General features: G+C 37.9%; 1 protein-coding gene across 1 annotated transcript in view; it reads right to left on the bottom strand.

The window, feature by feature from the left end:
• PLXDC2 (plexin domain containing 2) overlaps positions 1 to 18,553 on the bottom strand; it is a 143,058-nt gene that overhangs the window by 96,069 nt on the left and 28,436 nt on the right. Inside the window, exon 4 of the mRNA XM_017741407.1 lies at positions 17,838 to 17,907. Within this exon, the coding sequence (XP_017596896.1) occupies positions 17,838 to 17,907 (70 nt within the window). The remainder of the gene's footprint in view (positions 1 to 17,837; positions 17,908 to 18,553) is intronic.

Raw genomic sequence — 18,553 nt, 5'->3', positions numbered from 1 at the left:
CCAAGTGTTGAAGTGAAGCTTTGTGAGATCCTTCCCGTCACAGCTGGATGCAGCCATGTGTGTTTCCTTTAACTTCTAAAACAACAAGAGTCTCCAGCTAGGCTTTTAGCATTCAATTTACAATGAAATTTTGTCTTATTCACCAATTTTCATTGCTGGTCCAAAGTCATAGTTAGTATAAATCATATTGTAATTGATTTTGTCCCCTTCAGACTTTCCTGAGCAAAAGAAAAAGACCATGCCATTAAATTAATACAGTTTGGCAAGCTATCATTTTAAGGTAAGATGCTACCACACCAGACACACAGAACTCCAGCATTTATGAGATACTCAGTAATCTGACTATTGGTTGGAGCTCAGACTTCTGCTTTGTTTTTGCTTTGTTTTTGCTTTGTTTTTGCTTTGTTTTTGAGAGTACATGCTTGGGGTGATCAGCTGGAAAGCTTTGCAGAAAATGACATGGTGACTCTGGTGAACAGCAGGTTGAACATGAGTCAGTAGTGGTGGGACACATCCAGAGAGCTGTGTCCAGCTCTGGACTCCCCAGTACAACAGAAGTATGAAATTACTGGTGAGAGTTCAGTGAAGGACGCTCCAGTGAGGACATTCCAGCAAAGATGATAAAGGGGCTGTTTAACCTAGACAACACAAGCCTTGGGGTGGATTTCATCGAGGTATACCTGCAGGGAGGGTGCAAAAGAAATGGAGCCAGGCTCTTCTCATTGTTGCCCAGCGACAGGAGAAGAGGCAGTGGACACAAACTGAAACACACAAGGTGTGGTCTGTCTGAACACCAGAAAGAAATATTTTGCTGTGAGGGTGACTTTGAACTGGCTGCCCAGAGATACTGTGGATCATTCTTCCATGGAGATATTCAAAAACTTTGTGACCACCAGTGTAGGCAGCTAGCTGCACATGGCCATGCCAGAGTAAGGGGTTGGACTCGATGACCTCTAGAGGTCATTCCAACCTCAATGTCTCTATTCTGTGATACTTTTAGGCATAAAAATAATCTTTTCTATAACTGACTGAACGCAAATTCATGCAAGGCTATTATATGTATATTTTGTGACATATCCATTAATTTCCAGACTAATAAGAAAAAAGCTTTTCCTGCCTCAAAAAGCATAAATGAGCATTTCAAGAATTCTCTTTCAAACCTCAGCAGTGTAATGAGATCAAACCGATATAGTAGGAAACAGAATATTTAATGAGGATCAAAGTCATTAAAACACTGGCAGACCTGCTAAACTAGTCCAGTCATGGTCCTTCATATTTACTGCCTGGCTATTGAGGTTGTTATCACCTGCCCCACAGGGCAAAACAATTTAAATCTTAAATTGTACTGTTGGAGAAGCTACAGTTATAGAATAGGGCAGTCTTACAGGAATTAGAGTCATCCTTGAAAAAAATTAAGCAACTGGCTGAATTACACAAAATATCTGCAATTTGCTGATAATTATACTGTTCTCGTACTGCTTCAAACTTTACCTGGAGCTGAAGCAGTGTTTAGATCACACCACAACTCTTTTATTGATTTTCTGCTGTGTTACCGTGGAAAGTTTTCCCCCCAAAAATGCACATTGCATTACAAATTTATACAGACAGTGTTCATTTTGTTGATAGGTTAAAGGAGGAGCCAAATCTAAATGCTCCTTAATTTTAATCGTCTAGTTAACTGATAACAGTGTACTGAGTCAGTAATTTTTGTCATGGCTATTTTATTTTCTCAACCTTCTTGCAAGGTTGAGAAGTTATCCACAGATATCAATCAGCTCTTATAAATGAGATTCTTCTACTCAATGTCTCCTCAAAGTTTCTCCACTCACTCATTACATAGGCAGCCCTTTATTTGTTTCTTCCTCAGATTTATTGCTGTGAAACCACTGGGCTAGAACCTGCTTAAGGCGTTCTGATACAAAATGGTTTCACAGGCTGGTGCTTTCAAATCATTCATTTTCTTGATCAGGTGAAAGGAAAAATGCTTCATGCATGTTTGCTTTCATGAAGTCAATCAGGGAAGCAGTCAGGCTTTAGATCTTTATGTGGTAAGGACCAGTCAACATATGCTCAGAATAACTGCAACAAATGACAAAACTTTGGTTTCTTTTTAGATAAGTCAAAACAAATCACCTGAAAATACCTGTGTTTATGAAAACAGCAGCATTCAGCTGTCCTCAGCTCTGATATTTTATCCAAGGACCACATAACATCTGATTAAGATGAAAATAATGGATTAGGCCAATAACACGAAGATGACTTTAATGGTTAAAGAAGTTCCTGCCTACAGAAATTAGGTGAAACAAAGAGTAACAGGAATGTAATAGGTCCTTGTTTCCCATGACCATGGTATGCCTTGCTTCACTGAATCTATGAGGGCTTCTACCCTCTGACTACAGCTGAACTGGAAGGTCAGATGAATATTTATGAAGCAGGGATGTCTACAGGCAGCCCACAGTTTGCTGAATTCATGTTACAAAATTCTTTTTCACATACCATTGAAACTCACATACTAGTGGGTTTTCCTTGGTCCCTATTTTAAGTATATTCTGTGGTACTATCTCCCTAATATACTGGAAATGCTTAAAGCTTAAGTACCTAATTGCAAATTTTATTGCAACTCATATTGGTTTCAATATCTGCTCACCTAGATTATATATTTTAAATACACCAAAGGAATAATTATTTTAGGCAAGACTAATTTATTAGTTCCCTGCTTGGAGCATATGGTTGGATGCAGTGATCCCTATCTGAGGTACTCAAAATTTCTATGCTTATTTATATGGTTGTCCTACGCAGAGTTCACAATCAGCAGTCCAGTTTGTTTTTTTTCTGAATTTTGCCATAAACAGAATCATTCCACCATCCACCAGGTTTCAGTCTCAGTTAATGACAAGACACAGTAAGAGGATGAGGTTAAACTGCATCACACAGTGATTCCCACTCTTGCCAAAGTCAATAGTGACTCTCCTAAGGATTTTGAGGTCACAATATTGAGTTTCAGCTAAAAGGTTGTTTCAGCCTCTATTTTAAAGTTTGAGAATATGCTGAAATATAGGCAGGAAGTGGCTCCTGAGTAGGAGCATTCTTACATAGAAGCAATACACAGAAGAAGCCAGGGTAACAGCAAGAAGACAACAAAATGAATAGAGACAGGAAGAGAAGAGACAAACCAGGCTGAAGCTCTGAGACTATCAAGGGGGACAAGATGTTAGACATGAATGGAATAAGATCAAGAATGTAGTTATTGATGCATCTTTATGAAATTAAAATTTAATGTGAAGAAATAAAGGATAAAAAGCAAGTAGAAGCCAGAGATACCCACGTTTAAATTCAAAAGAGAAACCAACAGTTTTTGAAAAGCTGGTGAATTGAACACAGCCCTTTGCTCCCACTTCCACACAGGAAAACCCACTAAACACCCATGATCATGCAGAAGAAAATCTCCAAGAAATGTCTTCAAAGAACACAAACAGACATAAAGGTGCAACTAAAATTCAGAGTTATTGTTGGAAATGAAATGGAAAACAATGTTTCAATAGAAAACTCAGAAAATTTTCATCATAGTTTTATGACATGTAGCAATCTGGTGACACGACTTTTCTGTCTACAACAATTATAAATCTCTTAAAGATGGATTTATACTACCGATTACCATGACTTTGGAGCAACTTAAACAAGTAATTTGCATTTTTTCATAATCCTGATGTCACATAAACAGATACATACAGGGATATGCATGATCAGATGTATTTCCCCCTATGCCCAGAAATTACTGCATTGTGGTTTTTTTCCTTTTTCTTTCACTCTGGAAATATTAACCAGATCAATGAAATTATTTTTGAATTGTACTGTGGTCACAGAAGGTCACATTTCAATACTGTGCTGAATATAGGAATTCCTGCAAGCTATGTCTGGACACAGGCTATCTGTCAGAATCAGCTATTGCCTCTTTCCACACAGGATGGTCATTTAATATTAAGGCCAGGCATACATCTCAGGACACATTGAACCCACTCAGGTCATTACCTTTAGGAAGAAAATGAACCTCCTCAATTTTTTTTTTTATTACCAACTCACAGGAGATGCTAGCTGAGCTGGCTAAGGATTTCATACCAGCTTGCCAGTGAGAATGGGGTTTCACCAAGTTAAAAAGTTAGGCAAATTTCTGTCAAGCCAGGACTTATCTCATTACTCCAAAACATGAGACCCAGAAAGGTATGGTAGTACTTATATGCACAGAAAGGTGTGAGGACAAAATATTTGTCTTTTGATTGACCACTTGAGTCATAACTAAAAATCATATTTTTAAGTGCACAGTTGGTTGGAAGCTAGGGACATTAGTTTAAAGATAGTCTCCCTGCCTAAAAAAAAAAAAAAAAGACTCCCAAACACACACTGAAGGAAGGATGTTAGATTATTTAAAGTCAAAATTTTAATAGCAGTGCTGGTCTGTCACAGAAAATAGTGATGAGATGACAAGATCTCTGTAAACCTATTCAAAATGCACTCTCCTTTCTGCTGCTCCTCACACAACAGCTTCTCCTGGTACATTGTTATCTTTTGAGCCCACCTGCTTTGCATTGCTGTCCAATAAATACACTTTCAGTGCCTGCTGGCTTAAAGAACAAACTGACCGCTTGCTCAACAGAATCTTTCCACACAGTCCCAATTTTACATTAATACATTGAGATGACAAAGTTATTTGCCATAATATCAGAACACACAGGTTAATTGTTGAGACACAACCACCGTTCTCCTCCAGAGCGGCCGCTGTGTTGCGGTGCAATTAATGGGCAGATTAATCAGACAGTAATGCACTAAAGTGCATCAATGAGCTGCGCACCAACACTGTGCTGGTGCTTGCTCTGCAGTGGGCAAAGCAGCTGAATTGTCCAGGGGAGCCAACTGACTGCTGAGGGCAATGATACAGCAGTGCTGGAGAGCACAGAGCAGTTAGTATGCACCCAGCAAAAAGACACCTGTAGAGCCCTCTGACCATCCAACTATCTGTCACACAGAGGGAATCATCATTTTAGAAATTTCTCAAAGTTGGACCATGCCTTGGTAATGCTAGGCCTTTGGTAGCAGAAGACAGTAGGTCTGCATTTTAAAGCTGGAGTCCTCAGTCCTTCCTTCTGCATCTAAACCACTGTACTAGTTTATCTGAGAAAAAAAGAAAAAGGAAAAACCTCAAACCCATTTTTGGACTGTGTAAAAGAAGAAGAATGGTTTTAATACAGCTGACAGTCATCTAAGGTTATTGGCTTTGCAAGACCAAGAAGTGTCTCTGTTAGATGACTGATTTCATATGACCATGTCAACAAGGCCACACTTCCCAAGCAACTAGTCCCAAGCAAGGGACAGTAGCCACAATTCGTCCTCATTTTCAGTGATTCTCATCTAAAGAAGCAAGGCTGAAAAGGCCTTTCTCATGGAACAGTTTTCTAGAAGATGCAAACAGCAGAATCTGAGTGACCCAAGAGGAACTGCAAGTTGATAATGGTGCTTATATTTCATTTCACAAGAAAACATCCAGAAACAAAACTAAGAAAAACCTACCTGACTGTGGCATCCTGATAATTTCACTACAAGGTAAAAACCCAAACTGTAAATATATTAGAAAAAACCAGACATCTAAATGGGAACCACTGAATAAAAAACCATGCCTGATTAGTTTTCAAATATTTGATAAGTTTAAAGTGCTTTTGTGAGTGGAGATGACCTTTAATATCTATAATACTGACTGCCAAAATGACTACATTTAAAAGAAAACAAAATGTCAACAGTGCTATACTTCAAAACAGCTATATTTCAACCTCAGAAATATTTAAGAATCTTCTTGACTGCCTAGCCAGTACTTCATTTTTTGCATGGATGATAAGTATTTTTAACACCTGTGAAAACAAAACATCGTATGACATTCTTGATAATTCATATTCTTCCTCTCTCCCTAGTCTTAACAAGCATGCGCAATAGAAACAGGTTAAGTTTCTGAATGTATACAGGAAAGTCTCCAACTAGAGACTTCCCCTTACATGTATTTTAAAAAATATATATATATTTATGGAGAAAGGACACTAAACAAATATTTGTCCACTTTTTAAAATTATTATTATTATTTAACAGTAAACCAAATACATAATTTACCACAGAAAATCCACATTTTACCATTCTTTTCTGGTCTGCATAAAATGTAATTAAACCTAGTGGAATAATTGATAATTGGACTGCCAGTCACTCTTTTAAGATGTGTATTATGGATAGACATTATTTGTGTTCCATTTGTGTTTCCAGCAAAATTGGGTTTTCTCAATAAATGCCAGTGATGATAGAACAAGCCAAACACAGCTAGCAATGAAAACAGCATTTAAATTATCCCATCTACATCTTCCAAATGCCCAAATGCCCAGAGCATATTTGCTAAGAATTACTTGAGTTCCTCTTCATGTAGAGTAAAACCAGCTGAATCCCTCATAAAAATCTGTTGTGCTCCCTCCCCCCACAATGGAAGTAGATGAAAAATGTTATTTATAAAAATTGGAATAAATGTATTTTGCAGTTGGCAATCTAGGGCAAGATTTCCATGAGTTAGCAAAGTGCTACGAATCCTGAGAATACCAGAGGATACAAGCTGCTCCACCAAATTTTTTCACTATTTTTTGAGGGAATACATACGAAGTAATGTCAAATATTATTCCTTGGACATTTTCACAGCTGGATGCACAACTTTCTCATCTCTGTGTTATCAGAAGTCCATGTTCATACTAGGAGTTGGAATTAACAAATAAAATTGTTATAAAAGCTACAGCTGAAGAAGCACAAAAAAAAAAAGCATTTGTAAAAATTCAGAAACTGTTCTTAAAGAGAAATGTTCATGTACCTAATCAATCTGCTGGCTGGATGTTTATGGGCAGTGCAAGAATGTGTCCTCCAATGTAAAAAAATGGTTTATCTTTCACATCACTCCTTAAAAGAAACCAATAATTTAGTAGGATGACTGAGAACAAAACTTGCTTCCAAACAGCCCTGAAGATTTTTTCTTTTCCTGAAAATGTGGACATAGATTTTTATAATCAAGGTAAGCAGTGCCGTTGCTGTCCTAACCTTGCTCTGACACTTGAAAACAGGTACAGCTCAGAGCTGTTAAGGTGGACGAAAGGCAGCAGTAGGCACAGGTAGGAGTGTATTATTCAGATAGGAAAGCAGGCATCAAATTCACACAGTAATTGCTCTGATCATGGAGGAGGCTCAAAAGGCTCCAGGTCTAATGACTTACGGTGCCCCTCTTAAAGAATAAATTCAGGAGACTAAGAAAACTAACTAAGAGACTAATAAATTCTGTCGACTAGGAAACAGAATTTTCCCCTTAAAATACTGGTTCTGATGCAATTCTGAGAGAGGTAGAAATCAGGGGGTGGGAATCAGAAAGTAAAATTGTCTCATATTGATATGACCTCCCAATAACACTACATAGAAATCTACTTGAAAGAAGGAAAATATTTATTTTGGTGTATAGGATTGAGAGAGATGCAGCTTAAAACTCTTAGTCAATGCTCCATAGATACATTTATTTCTTTATGTTTCATGTCTCCTCCACATTAGGCAGGAAACCAAAGCAGAACATAAACTGCAGTAAAAAAAGAATGGGCTGATGACTTTTATTGCACTAATAAGTCATTGTCAAATAACGCTTTCTTTTATTTGGCATCACTTGCATCTAACTAGTGAGATATATGAAATCACACATCTACTGTCATTCGGCTCAGGCTATAACAATATTGCATCTAGCTCCTTTCAAATAATAAGTTCTTAAATTAATAAGCATTTATTTCTTTGAAAAATTATGTTTTAGCAAGTCAGTTAAGCCCTTTGGTTCTTAAAACAGTCACTGTCTTCAACAGCCTTTAGCCTCTGCTCTCAGATGTGCAGGCACGTACCAGACTGCCATGTGTGGCAGCTTGAAGTGAAAAAGTCACCATTTCTACTTGAGCAAATAGCTACAAGAAGATTTTTCTGGGTAAGCAGCCCCAGGCATCATGGGTCATGATGCAGGTTACAGAGTCTGGCTTTCTTTTTTTCAGGTTGGTTAAAAGCAGAATTGTAGGCTACACTTCAGCCTGCACAGACTTTGCAGTACAGTAATGGGTGAAGATAAAACACTTCTAACATGAATTGCAGGGCAGAGCCCAACTGAACTGTTATACCAATGTTGTCTCTGGCAAGACAAGGCAGTGTTGAACCCACTAACACTTGAAGGAGAAGCAGCATTTGCACCCATGGCCCTGACCCCTTGGCTATCCTACTCAAGAGTTGAGACCAGCACTGGTGAGTGACGCAGGGTAAGAACCCCATGCTAGTGATTCTGGCTACCTTATCATTTCCTGGAAACACACTAGAAAGACACATCAACAAGCTGCTTTTCCAGGCTGATGTAGCATCACTAACAAAATGACACACATAACACATGAAATTGTTACAATATTATGGCCTAGTGGTAGTAGTTCTAAAATAAAAGTCCTGTCTAGAATAGTCACTGCAAGAGATTGGAGCATGAAGAAGCTCCTAAAAGTAAATGGAACTAAAACACATGAAAACAAACATAGTTTTGAGGTAAGCTTTCCATGAAAACATCAAAAACTCTTCTATTTATACTGTTTTTCCTGACATGTCTTGTCATTAAATTTATGCTTTGTGACAAAATTATCACTTCAAGTCATGGCAAGGAAAACCTCCATAAATGTGAATTCTTTCCAAAGATTTTGGAAGAAATTTAAAAATGCTTCCTTCCACTGCTCACACCTGGAACCATCTCCTCAACAGGCATATGCATGAAAAAGATTGAAAACTGGGGATGTCACAGCCCAGTGACAACATTGACAGAAGGAAGGGGAAAGGGTGTGAATGGAGCCAAGGCCAAGGCTGTAAGGAGGAGTGAGAAGCAAGTGAAAAAATTAAAGTCTCAGTTCAAAACTGACAAAGATCCATGGGAATCTATTTATTTCAATGGCTTTGGCTTCAGAAAACAGGCTGATATGAGTCTTAACAATTTGCAAAGCTAATGAATTTAGCAAGGACTGGCTTGAGAGAGGGTGGTTGCCAAGGAGGGATGATGATATAATGAAGAGGCTGGCAACGGGCAACTGATTTTTCATAATGTGGCTCAGAGAACATTTGCATGCATTCTGTTTTCCAGCTGTTGATCATGCAAAACACGTAGCAGCATTTGCTTTTCTTAAGACTCTCCAGGAGTCAGGGATGGATGGACAGTCATCATATGAGCACTGCAGGACAGTCAAGATATTAAGAAAATCTGTAGTCCCTGTACTGTCAGAGATGCAGAAGAAATTCCATGTGCAGGATTTTTCTTGACAGATCCCAAGTAGTGAAATTAGAATACTTTATCTGAAGTAATGAATATGAAAAGCCTTACATAGATTCATTCACGTGCTTTTCATGCTATTCAACAGTCAGAGATACAGATAGGAAATGGAAATTATGGGTGATTTGTGACTTTGGATACAACAAAACAGAAACAATAGCAAGAAGAGAGAGAAATTATATTTACTTTTTTAATAATGCTGCTGGTGACATGTAAAATTAAGCAACTAAATAGCCTCTTAAGGTGAGCCTGTGCCATCAGTAGGATGGCTCCAGTAGGATGGTTTTCTGTTACTTTTAGCTCCCACAAAATATTTCCAGCTTCCTCATCAGTGAGGGCTGGCACTGGGTCTCTATGGACTGATCTGGGGCCATTTTAGGAAGCAATTTACTTTGTTAATTATATTTCTCCAGCAATAATTTCAGTGTTCACTTAAGTCCTTCATTGATTTTAATTAATCCTGTGTAAGCTTCCAAACTTTTCTTTTAGATAACAACAAGCTGCTTACAGCACAACAACCAGAAATTCCACACTCACTAATGCAGCTGGAAATCGAATGTACTGTTACTTGCTATAATTGCTTTGGACATACTGCCAGTGGCCCAAGAAATGGCTAAGTCTGAAGCAAAATAGAGGAGCAAGAAATCTTCTTTTCCAAAATATTACAAGTTGGAAACTAGGACATTGCTTCAACACTTTAGACTTCTATTTTTCTTACAACTTGTTTTTCTTATTAATTAATTCTTTGGATGATGGCTCTATACTACATCGTGTTAAAGACACTAAAGCTAATGCAACACAGATTAAGTTACAAAGGTAATATAGAATAAATGCTTAACAGTTGTACCAACATTGCACTAGCTTAAACACCTTCATATACATGATCCTCTGAGCTGTTGGAATACTGTTTAAGGTAATAAAATGCACAGCATAAAATTGGAGAAAGACCCCTTTGTTGATAGAACAAAAAATTATTAACTGGATAGGACTCTTACCTATAGCTTTAAAAACATCATTTTGTTGAAGTGATATTGTAGCTGATGAGTACTTCCAAATATAATATTTCTAATATCTTTTCCTGACAGAATTAAAGGTACTTTATCTACACAGGCAAAAACCTTGCCTGTATTACTCTCTTGTTGTACTTAATGCTATCCACACAGAATGGAAAAAACCCAACTAAACAAACTTAGACACTTTTCCCTTTGAGTGCTGCTCTGCTACAACTTGTAAACATTCTCCACTACTTGGGAGAGGAGCAGTGGTGAGTGTTGCTGCTTGCTGCCATTGCAGAGCATGGCTTTAACAGAGCAGCCATCTCGAAATGGAGAGCTGCCCCGATATGAGGTACAGTCAATTAGGGAAGCATCCTGTGGCAATCTAAGGAGCTTTACAGCTCATTTTGATAGCAATAGGATCAGGATATTTGTGTGAACACTTGTCTTAACAGTCATTTCTTAAGGAAGCCAAATGATCAGTCAGTGCAGGCGCCCAGATTTCAGCAGAAATAAAAGGTACAATATGAATTTCGTCAGTAATCTAGGAACAAGAACATAAATTTATGACATTTACAGATACAGAGGATAACATGCTAAAGAAAATGAAGCCCTCAGTTTCACTGGCTGTTACAAGTAATCATCAATGGTACCTGGTGCTATGGGGTACTAATTAGCAAAACCATCATGTAATACACAGGACTTCACATCCAAAATTATAAAACTGCATTTACAGCTGCCTGGTTTGAGATGTGAATTGAGTTCCCTTAAAAGTTCAAGGAAGAGAGACTTCATTAAGATGGAGATGGGATCAATTGTCTGAAAAGATTTTATTACACCTTGGCAATAAAATTGATAGTAGTAGGAATTCAATACATTAAGAAAAACCAGGAAACAGAACTTTTGCCAAAGTTAGAAATAAGCTTTTTCAGAAAGGACAACACTTAATAATATGTGGACAGAATTTAACCTAAGACCCACCTCTTATTAGAAATAATGTAACTTATAGTGGTCCTTATTTTTAGTAATTAATATTGACTCTGAGCTGAATTTTTGACATAATTCCCAGCCTGAATGGTCTCTAATGCCCTATGCTTGGAAATACTCAAGTTTTTGAAAAATTTTGTAACCAACTATTATCATGGTCCTAATTTTGACTTTATGAAACAGTAATATACAAGTACTATTTTACAAATCTTGGAACATTTATTTCATTTGGTCTAGGAATTCCACATAAATACATAATTTTTATGAAGTACTGCCTTACAGCATCAAAAGGTGTATTTCCCACCCCTCAGCAAGAATTTTCATCTTTTCATTAGAAGCTATAGGCAGAAATGTATTGAAGTTTGGTTTTTTTAACTCATGAGCATGAACCAAACCAAATATACATTATATTTTGTAGTAGCTGGAGAAAATAAAGACTTGTCAAGCGTTAAAAATCTTTACTATGATGTAATAGCACAATATTATTCAAATTTGAATGCTATTCTAAATGCTGAGCATAAGATAAATGCCTACTAAAAAATTATACTATAAAAAGTTATGGATCCTTTTTAGACATAGTCCATACCTGACAACTTCCCAGTGTTCAGTGGAGCAGTTTTTGGCTATCCTGAAGGCTCTTTGCCTTAACATTAAGCCATTTAATTTATTATTATTTTCTGCAAAATGATTAAATTTTATTTAATGCTTATTTGGCATTACATGTGGACAGTACTTTGGCTAGCTATCCGTTATTCTATGAAACAGAGTCTTACAAAACCACAACTATGGTCATTTTAAGTCCTGTTACCACTTCAGTGCAACTACTGCCCATGATCCTCACAGTCAAAGTTGGAAAATGCTTTAATATATGATGATCAGGGTAATGTCAAGGCATATGGAATGCTTTTTTTCCCCCTAAAGCTTATCATTCTCTTTGCCCTAAGTGCTTCTGATCCAATTTGTAAAGATAAAGCATAAGTGTGGGAATGGAAAGAGTTGTAAGAGTTCACCAAGGAAAGGTAGGCAAAGCAGAGTTTCCAGGGAGGGACTGCTCCCTTACAAAGACAGGAGGGATATTCCCAGGACACTTGACACAGGAAATGACAGACAAAGGAAGCTTTACAGGGAGAAAATTTTTGTAACAACTGCACGGCAATATAAGACATCAGAAAAAGAGGAGGTGAATGAAGGCAATTGTGTGAGCTAGTCAACAGCCAGACCTCTACAGTCCCTTCAGAGTGAGCTGCCCACTGGTGATGACAAGTGTAATCCCCTGTAACAGACATAAGCTAATCTGAGCCACTGATTTTGGCTAGAAACCCTGTGTTTCACTCTGCTTTGTATCACCTTTGCCATTTAACAGATGTTGCCCATAGGGCAATTTGTGTTATCAAAGAGCTCTTCATTAAGTGACGAACACATCTCCTGCTGGCTCCTGTCCTGAAGGGTTCAGAGCAGCAGGAACAGCCAGAAAAGCTTCACTGAGATTTCTGACAGACTCCAACAAAATGCTCCACTCAGGACACTGATAATTCAAAGGGCCAGGTAAATTTCACTCCACCTATCCACTGGTTTGAAAGTTTAAGAAAATAAATGCATGAGATGCAGGGAAAATAAAGCATAATCATTCCCTGAGGACTAGAAATTTCCAGATAATTTTTCTTTAGCATAGACTTTCTGCAGGCTGCAAACGCACCACCATTCTCACCCTTAACAAGCTCAGGTCCTGATCCCGTGGACCCTTCTCTTTCCACCAGCTAGGTGGACAAATTTCCCTCCTGCTCAGAGGTATTGCTCTGTGGGCCAACACAGAAAGATAGGGCTCAGACAGTGCGACATCAGGCTTTATTCCTTCTCCACAGCATGCTCTCTATCACTGATCCTTTTTCCTTGAAAGTACTGCAAAATTTGATGGAAATTATATTAGAATTTGCCACACTTTGGTAATTATTTTTCTTATCCCTCCTGCTATAGTGAAAACAGTAAAATTAAACATGAATTCCATAACCAGACATACACATTCAATGTCCAAAAGGAATTTTAAAGTGTTACCTCTGCATAAAACTTCAGCTTTTATGCAGCTAACCAACTAGCTTGCTAACCTGAGATATTTTGCCTCTGCTACTTTCCCACAAGCCATACGTACACATAAAAAGAGTTTGATACTGAAATAACTGTGATTCCTCGTCAAAATGAAAGATTACTTTGAATCAGTTGTCCTGACAAGTCAGGGTTTAGAAACCATGCTCAGGTACCTAACAGCTGCTCCTCAACACAAGATCTAACAACATCAAGTTTCAGCAGAAAAATTTTTCAATGCTTGTTTTCTTATCTTGTGTCAATGGAGTGTAGGACAGTTATAGTTTTGATGAAAAGCTGTGTGAATCTTGGATGCACAAAGATCTCTTTCTTCCATAAATACAAGTATTTTTAAGCATGAGATCTGCCCATAGGAAGTAATAATCATACAAAGAGTTCTCGATTTCTGTTTTAGAAAATTATCAACTTTAATTCAATTACACTGGGATTTACTGCTAGGATGGCTTTTTATTTCTTTGTTTGGTACTCCTTTGATTATTGACATTGGTAGAAATGCTCAGGCAGCATCTTCACTGCAAGAATTACTTCAAACAATTCCTCCATCTGGAATATTCCTCTATGGAAAGATGACTCATGAAATATTATCTCACCAGAATTTAATACAATATTTAAAAATTCAGCTGCTTGTTTCAACTTTAGCAGTTTGCTGTTACATGGGGTAGGTGGACATTTCTGGACCCTTCTTCATGCTAGCTGGCAAAATGTCTCAACAGTCAGCTTTATAAATCTAAAAATGTAACCACCTAGTCACTTCAATTTCTACTGTCATTGTTATTTTCATTAATGCTGGGCAATGTTTGCACAGCAAGGCCTTTCCTGCTCCCTGCAATACCACAGAGAAATTTAATGTGAACTAAAAATGCCTTAAAAGCAAAAAACCCCAACTGAATAATTGACAGGAGCTGATATAAAATTGCACTAAAAAATAGAGACTGATAAAGAAAACAAACCAAAAAACCCCTCAGAGAATAAACAAGAGGGGCTTACTATCATGAACATGGAAAATAGAGCCAGCAGTGAAGTTTGCTGCATGTTGAGTAGGATGTGGGGCCACAGAGCTTCAAGGACACCTGTGAGAAGTGTTATGGTACTGCATGGAGAGATGCATCACAAGACAGGGTTTTCCCAGCTCTGCTGAGCTCTGTGAGGGGTGTCAAAGACTGGCAACAAGCAGACTTCATATACGCAGCTCCTGACATGCACAATATGACTCGCTATCTCAACAGTGTTTTTTTATGAAAATAACCACATTCTTGGGCCATAGGGCACCACATTTAGAAAGCTTCACAGAAACCAAAATGCAGCTTCTTCTTGCGTTACTTACTATTATTAAAGTTTTGAGAGCTATCTATAGGAATCTGGGCAGAGAAATGTCTGTATAGCAAAGAAACAATTACTAATTATGTTAATAATTAGTTTAATTCTAATATAAAATTCCTGTAATAATATATAACCTTTTCAAATACAAACTAAAGACAACAGTGAATAAGACCCTCGAACTATTTATTTTCACTCCACATTCTTCCTTTTCTTAGTTGAACAGAATCAGCTTATCAAAACTATTCAGAAGAGGAAATAAATATTAGCTAAAGAGAAAAAAAATTGAATTTTAAACCCCAGTAATTTCAAAATCATCCCAAGCAATCTGGGAACCCTACTATTCCAGAATGCACACTCCATGAAGAATGGCAGAAACTATCGGGGTAGATGTTTTTATTGTGACAGGCATGTAATGTGCAATTGTACTCAACTTCCCTTTTAAGAAGGTTATTTAATTTATGATTTGGATGTAAAAACAGTTTTTAGTTTTGTCATTAGCATAATTAATAATATCCTGCTCTCCAGGAAGTGGACTCCCGTACACATTAACTTTGTCATTCTTTCGATGTCAGAATAACCTCTGGAGGTATTCCAGGTCTCTAATAATAGTAATGACATTGTAAAATCTTGGTTACTAGGAAATAGCAGACCATACAGTATACGAAGCACATGGAACCTGTATTCATCTTTTGTTATCATAAATCACTGGTGGTAAAGTGTGGTGCTTAGCTTAGCAACAAAATTTGCACATATATCCAAAACAAAACGCTTTTAGAGAATTAGTACAGAAATAAACCTTTCTTTTCCAGCTAAATGAGTTTAGGAGTCTTATAGCTGTAGTAAAGGTTGCATCTTATCCTGGACTGACAGAATGACTTACAGTTACTGAGCTTTATCAAGATTAGCATTTTAAAATCTATTACTAGCTAGATCTTTTTCGTGCTTAATTTTGAGGTTGAAAAATCATGGAAATGTCAATGAAAGAAATATCTCTGTGCTAATGTCAATGGTGTACATTAAAAGGACTGATTTTAAAGTCCTATTTAGCTTGACAATAATCCCTAGATCTATTTACAGCAAAAATATTTTATTTAGTAGGAATGGAGCAAAAAGAAAAGCATAATTATCAGCCAGTATGCCATTAATACCCATAGAAAAGAATCCTGCAGAGCTGCAGTCATTTTTATATTCTTACGTGTTTTTTTAAAAAAAGAAAACAAAGAAAAAATCACTTAAATTCCCCAGTTACTCTGTATCAAAAGGAAAAAAAAATGTGTAACTCACAAACTGCTACTACACAGTTCACCTCAGGATATTAACTTTCCTTCTAAGTCTTTTGGGTGCGATGGAGAAACTGGTCACAGCACAGTACTTTAGTGAAAGTGGTAAAAGTAGTAAAAATTCAGGACTTCCATTAAAAGGGAAGGCTTAGCAGAATGACCACACAAAAAGAATTACTTGGAGAGAGTGAACTTTGTGAAATTTTAAGGAACCAAGTACAGCGGTAAGAATAAGGGGACATTTAGAGGATGAACCCTGTCCCCACCACTGTTGTTTTAGCTGTGCAGGATCCATCGCATCCCATCCCATTCTTTCATGCTACGTAGATCATGTGCTTGATTTTGGCAGCCTGTCAAATGCAACTCCTCTAATAAAGAACATAGAACTAGGCATCAATGATGAAGCACCAAAATGAAATTAACAGCAAAGTAGAATGGAAATCAGACAAGTCTCAAAATCAGTGGTTCTTGGCTCATCTGATCCAAATCAGCAGCAAAATCTCATTGTTGATCAAGAAGGGAAAACTGATACTGAAGTCACCTCATAATCCTGCATCCTTTTTTATCATTCTACTGCAAAGCAACCATTTCACATCAGCCTTTATTCACCTTTGTCCATCACTTGTATTCTTCTTTGGAATCAAAATGGAGATCCTGATGAGGAACACGACTGGGACCTCTGTTCCAGTTCCCACTCTTGTTGAGACACTGGCTGCAATTCTACCCTAACCTTTTAGTCATAACCTCCCCATTCAGGACTCCAGGTAGACATGGATATCCCCTGATCCAGTCCATCTGGACCCCCACAGCAAAGGAAGGAGAAACTTTGACCAGGGACAGGGTAGGATTGCTCCTGATGATGGTGGCTGGTATTTCTGCCTGCTTGTACTGTCACATCTCTAGGCTGAGCACCACCACCCAGTGTCCATGAACTTGCTGGACATGTTCAAGGACCAGAGGATCCTGTGGGTGTGCTCTCCATGATGCTGCCTTTTGCCTCCCTGTTTTCATTTTTTTACTATTACTCCTTCTTTTTAGGATTTGTTATCTTCCACGTTGTCTCCTTTTCCTCATCTCATTAGAATCAAATTGTCTGTCAAGGAGGTGAAGTGGGAGGGGAAAATAAGGAGCTGATGGCTGTTCCCAGCACAGAAGATTGGTGCAAGCAGCAGCCAGCAGCAGTGGGAGGCAGAACCCCAGCCATGAGCCATCAGTGGTGCCCAGAGCTGCCAGACTGGGAGCTCGAGCTGGCCCTACCTCCCTTCTCACCCCACTCGTCTCCTGGACGGAGGAGAGGAAGGCCATAGTACATTTTCAGAGGCTGTACCACACCACGACAATGCACTGCAGTGGGTTTGCCCTACAGGTGACACAGGATGTACTTCTAGCAGCACCTCTTATCTTTGGGCAGGAAATCCTCTTGCCTCATGCAGGCAAACCCTGTCTCCCTCCTTGTTTTGGCTCCAGCACTCTCACCACCAGTGCAACTGCTACATACACCCAAGTTCCCAAGGGGGAAATATCTAAACAGAAAAGGATTAATGCTGTAAAGCCTTACAATCAGATGGGTTTACAACAGTTCCACTTGAACTGCTGGAGGCTTTTCATCATATTGACATTTTGTGATTTTCTTTTTGTGGACAGGAAAATTTCCTAAATCAAAGCTGCAGTTTATCTCTTGACATATACAAGGCAGGGGAAAAAAAGTATTTTAAGTAGCTGAAAGAAACTCTTCTCATCTTACTCAAAGTAAATGGTTACAAAGCCACTTACCCCCAGTTGCCACAGTAATTTCACGTAGAAAATGTCCATAAAATGGAAAATCAAAGGACAGATTCACTCTCTGAAAGGAATAACACCAAAAAAATAAAATCAATATTGAGCAGAACATTAAGAGAAAAAAAGATGAACAGTCATCCACTTCAAATATCTCTTCCATTGCTTTTTATTTTTCACCAGAGCCTTGTTATTCTTAATTTGGAATTGCCAGTAGCTAACTGGAAAGAATTCTGTGGAGCACTTAAACACTTAAAGCAGTGGATCTTTATAACAGAAAACTTCAGAAAAGAAAATACACAAACAGGCATTGTAACTCAATCACAAGAATAAAATTAATAAAAGATTTATAGAATTTCTGCTTAAAGAAATGTTGCTTTAACCTCTTAAAAGGAGCCATCAATATCTAAAGCCTGAGCAATATCTGTGTTTTACAGGATGCCTGCTGCTTTGGCTGCTGGCTGGCTGCTGCTCTGCCAAACCAGCCTTCAGTTTCAAGTGCTGTCCCTGACATCCTGCTGCTACCTGGGTCTTGTCTGATAAAGGCTGGTCACTGGAAGGTAATTCCTCCATCAAACCCACAAGACACCAGTTCCCAAAACTCTATACTGTCAGCTAGGAAATGGAATGATGCATAAAGAAATAATCAACAGAAGAAATAACAAACTCTACTTAAGTTGTTATTGCAAAAGAAAATAAAATAGTAAAATAAT

This window comes from Corvus brachyrhynchos, unplaced genomic scaffold, assembly GCF_000691975.1.
Source record: "Corvus brachyrhynchos isolate BGI_N302 unplaced genomic scaffold, ASM69197v1 scaffold167, whole genome shotgun sequence".
Classification (NCBI taxonomy): domain Eukaryota; kingdom Metazoa; phylum Chordata; class Aves; order Passeriformes; family Corvidae; genus Corvus; species Corvus brachyrhynchos.
The sequence above is the reverse complement of the archived record's forward strand: the minus strand, read 5'-3'. Positions and strand labels throughout refer to the sequence as shown.